General features: G+C 39.2%; 1 protein-coding gene across 1 annotated transcript; it reads left to right on the forward strand.

Moving 5' to 3' along the window:
* Nucleotides 1-117: 117 nt before the first annotated feature.
* On the forward strand, nucleotides 118-3044 carry CBG11131 (the record flags this gene model as incomplete). Its single annotated transcript, XM_002630363.1, has 7 exons — nucleotides 118-219; nucleotides 269-626; nucleotides 671-998; nucleotides 1048-1128; nucleotides 1171-1912; nucleotides 2209-2361; nucleotides 2640-3044. The coding sequence occupies 7 exons, from the start codon at nucleotides 118-120 to the stop codon at nucleotides 3042-3044; spliced, it is 2169 nt and encodes a 722-aa protein (XP_002630409.1).
* Between the last annotated feature and the right edge of the window lie 904 nt (nucleotides 3045-3948).

The following is a 3948-nucleotide window of genomic DNA, read 5'->3' on the forward strand; positions in this document are numbered from 1 at the left end:
CGCAACCTGATAACATCAATCGGAGCCCTATCGTGTCCAACTGCCGTATTTTTTGTTGTCTCCACTTTGACTAGTATTTCTTGTTCCGAAGTTTTGAATGATGATGATGTGGCACTAATGAGGCAGGTTGTGTTGAGAGCAAGATATGTTCCTCACAAGTCGATTAGAGTGACAACGATAAGGAACCTGGTGGTGTTCTACGCCAATGTTACTCGATTGGTGGGTTAAATTTGAAGCTGGAGAGAAACAAATTTCCCTTTTTTTTCAGAGCAGCGTTGTCCTTGAGGAGCTCTGTAATCTCATTGGTTACTTCTCCCAAGATGCCACATCCGCAATGGTTGAATCAACTTTCCTCCAAATCCATCGAATCATAATTTCAACGGAATATGAAAATGTTGAAGAGCCAATAAGTCTCCAGAGCAAATTTCTTGATGATGCCAAAAATCTAGGATTACACTCCAAAATGTGGTGGCTTTCAATGGGAACCGATCAAGCATTGCAAGAGAAAATGCTCTCAAAAATTCAATTAGAAGTGTCTGAGACGTTGGGAGAAGAAACGCCAAGTGATCTCTCTATTCAGCTCTTCTTGTTGAAAGAGCGGCCAAGCAATGTGATTTGTAAGGATGGTAAGTTCAAAAACAATAAAACACAGAACAAAAGCTAATTGCAGATGTGATGGAATGCATGAAGAATGAGCTCGGAGAATACATTCTCACTAAAATTGTGTCCAATGAAGGCACAAAACGAGAATTCGAGCTTCTTCATTCTCTCTACATTCCCCTATTCACGAAATACTGTTCTCATTTGTTCTTTCCTTTTGCATTGGCTGTTATTAAGATGTTAACAGAGATCAAAAGTTGTGAATCGTCTGCTTTTATGCTCACATTCTTTGACGCAATAGTAGAGAAGGTTGCTGATGATCATCTAGAAGTGCTCAGTCGTGGCTTCTTGGACTATCTAGGAGGCAAGGATGTGATCGGGATGAAGAGACAAAAGAAGTAAGAATCATGTCAATAGTTAGATGTTGAAATATGTGCATTTTTGCAGATCAGTGGAAGAATATGATACCAAAGAGTTCAACGCCATCGTGGCTATTCTCCACTCGCTTAGGATTAAACTTCTTAATAAGTAGGTTTCAGAATAACTTACTCCAATTTCAATTTTTTAAAGATTTATAACAGAAGTGGATGTGAACTCCTTCCTCACTGAATGCGTTGAACAGCTCGACGTAGCTTCTGCATTCCCAGTGAAACAACAAATATGTCATCTCATGTCAAGATTCATTCGAAGATGCTCTGATCCCGAATTGACGTTACAATGCATTCGCGCTTGCTCCAATATTGTAAACGAAGAGAAGAAGTCGTTGAACAGCCTCCCAGCGCTAGATTGCTTTGTGACTGTAACGCTGAGTGCTTCACAAAGCAACCCAAAAGTATCACAAGAATCGATAGAACATATTGAATCCCAGCTCTCGATTGCTAGTCAAAGTACACCGGTTGCATTAATCATTGTGGATGCTCTTACGAAATATAGAGCTAATTTGGACGCGAATTGGGCGCCAATTATAGTCAAATTGGCGTTATTTGGTCCTGTTCCCAAAAAAGAGACACGAGTCATCTCGTATGCCTATTCGAGAATTTTCGAAGAAGAGGAGTCGCATTTTGAGAAAGATCAAATTGAACGATTGGATGAAGTGGTTCAGAAGGCTCGTTTTAAGGCTGTACTCCTCGCTTTAAAACTGTCATCTGAAGATAATACCAGATGGACCTATCCATTGATGGAAGAGATTTTTAAAGCGTCCGCGGTTATGGATCAAAGTTCTAGTAGATCGTTCGGTCTTTCAATGGCACATAGACAGAAGACAAGAGGTGTGGAATTACTTCATTTGCTGACAACTAGAATTGAAGATGAGGTGAGAATTTGGAATTTTGGAACAATATAATTTTAAATTAGAAATCTCATTTTCCAATCACATACCGTAAACCTAAAAAATTCTGATTTCGAAGAAAATGTTCGCAATACGGAGACCCCACGAATTCTGGAGAAGAAATTTTCCTAGAAAAGTAGGCGGAGCCTAAATTGCAACCCTGGGAAGGTTTTTTCTCACGACCGTATCCAAATGTGCTAAAAACCCATGCGGCAAAACTGTGCCACGGTGGCAATTTAGGCTCCACCCATAAATTCAATTACTAAAATCACATTTTTCAGGAATTCGCCGAGAAAATCTTCGACTTTTGTATCAAATGCGTCGTCGATCCGTGCCAACAGTTCTCCATCAAGTTAATTGTCGAATGGACCATAGCTAGACTATGTGCCAAATTTGACAAACTTTTCAAAAAACTCATTGACGATAGTTTTGAGGTAAATTAAATAGTTTTTTTATAAAAATATCCAATACCGTACAACCTGTAATAGAAGGGCCCTTAACTTTTAATTCTGAGCTAATTTATATCGGCTCCTGTAAAAGATATCAAAAAGTTGTCAACTAATTCAACATTGGTGATATTATGATAAAGGATTTATCAGTTGACACATTTTTGATACCTTGCATAGGAATCGAGATAATCAAGCTCAAACTTGACAGGATGGGGCCCTTCTATTACAGGTCTTTCGGTATTATTTATCAATATATAATTCAGAGAAATATGGCTGCTCAACGAATCGGTTCGATGTCTTCCTGGTTGAACGTTCTCATGCTCATATCTCGTGCTTCTCCGAAAAATGTGGACCAATGCCTTGAAAAGGTCATCGTCTGGTGTACAGCTCAAAACTTCCCTGTCAGATGTAGTGCTCTCGCAGCAGCCCGTCTCATGTTCTCCACACTCGACAAGGATCGTCGGAAGAAATGGAGACTCGTCAAATCCATTGTTACTTTGATGCGGAACCTTCTGGAAACTCTAGAAGAGTCATTGACAATCTCTGTTCCGATTTTTACTTTGCCAAACTCCATATCGATGATCACTTTGACTTCCATACTGTGCTTTCGCTTATCGCAAGTCGAACAGGAATGCCAGCAGAGGAAACGATTCCAGAAAAGATTATAGAAGAATTGAATACTATCAAGAATCAAATCAAATCCTCGAATAATGATTCAACGCTTCTATCAGCACCCTCAGATGTATATTCAGCGCTATCCAAGAATGCAAGTTGTGCTCCGAGTATGGAGAACGAAGACACCGTGGATTTGGATGAGATTCCAGAAGAAACAGAAGAAGAAACAACTACATCCTCATTCCAAAGAAAAATTGTAAAAGATACAGAAGTGAAGGATGACGGAGTTTCCCTGATCGTTGTCGCTTCTCTCGTTGATAAACCCAACAATCTCGGTGGAATTTGCAGAACCTCTGAAATTTTCGGAGTCGATACTCTCGTCGTGGCAGACGTTTTAGTGGCACAAGACTCAAATTTCAAGGCGCTAAGCATGAGTTCTGAAAACTGGCAGAATATTGAGGCAGTGAAACGGGCGAATTTGTTGGAGTACCTTCAAGGTCTTCGTGCCAATGGCTACACTGTTATTGCTGCTGAACAGACTACGGATAGTGTCATGATGCATGATTTTGTGTTTCCCAAAAAGGTAAGGACCTAATGAAATTAACCAAAACGTTGTCTTTAATTTGTACAAAAATGTATGTATTGTGGATATAAAAATTCACATGAAAATGAATAAAAATTCAAAAAAACCGCATCGAAAAAGCGAAGTGGGATACGGTGGCATAGCGGCCGAGTGTGAGTTTANCANAAACATGTGAGGTTTTTGTAAATTTTGCGTTTTTTGAGGTCGCGAAAGTTTTTCGAACTTTCAAACTTGAATTTTTCAAATCAACTCGCAATTTGGTGTTTTTAGGGTAAAACAGACACGATAAACACAATGTTCATAAAATGCGAGCTGATAAACTCAGTTTTCGAGAAATTCAAGTTGCAATTTGAAAAAAAGATAAAAATTGTGAG

The sequence above is a fragment of the Caenorhabditis briggsae genome (genome assembly GCF_000004555.2).
Source record: "Caenorhabditis briggsae complete genome, chrII, whole genome shotgun sequence".
NCBI lineage: Eukaryota > Metazoa > Nematoda > Chromadorea > Rhabditida > Rhabditidae > Caenorhabditis > Caenorhabditis briggsae.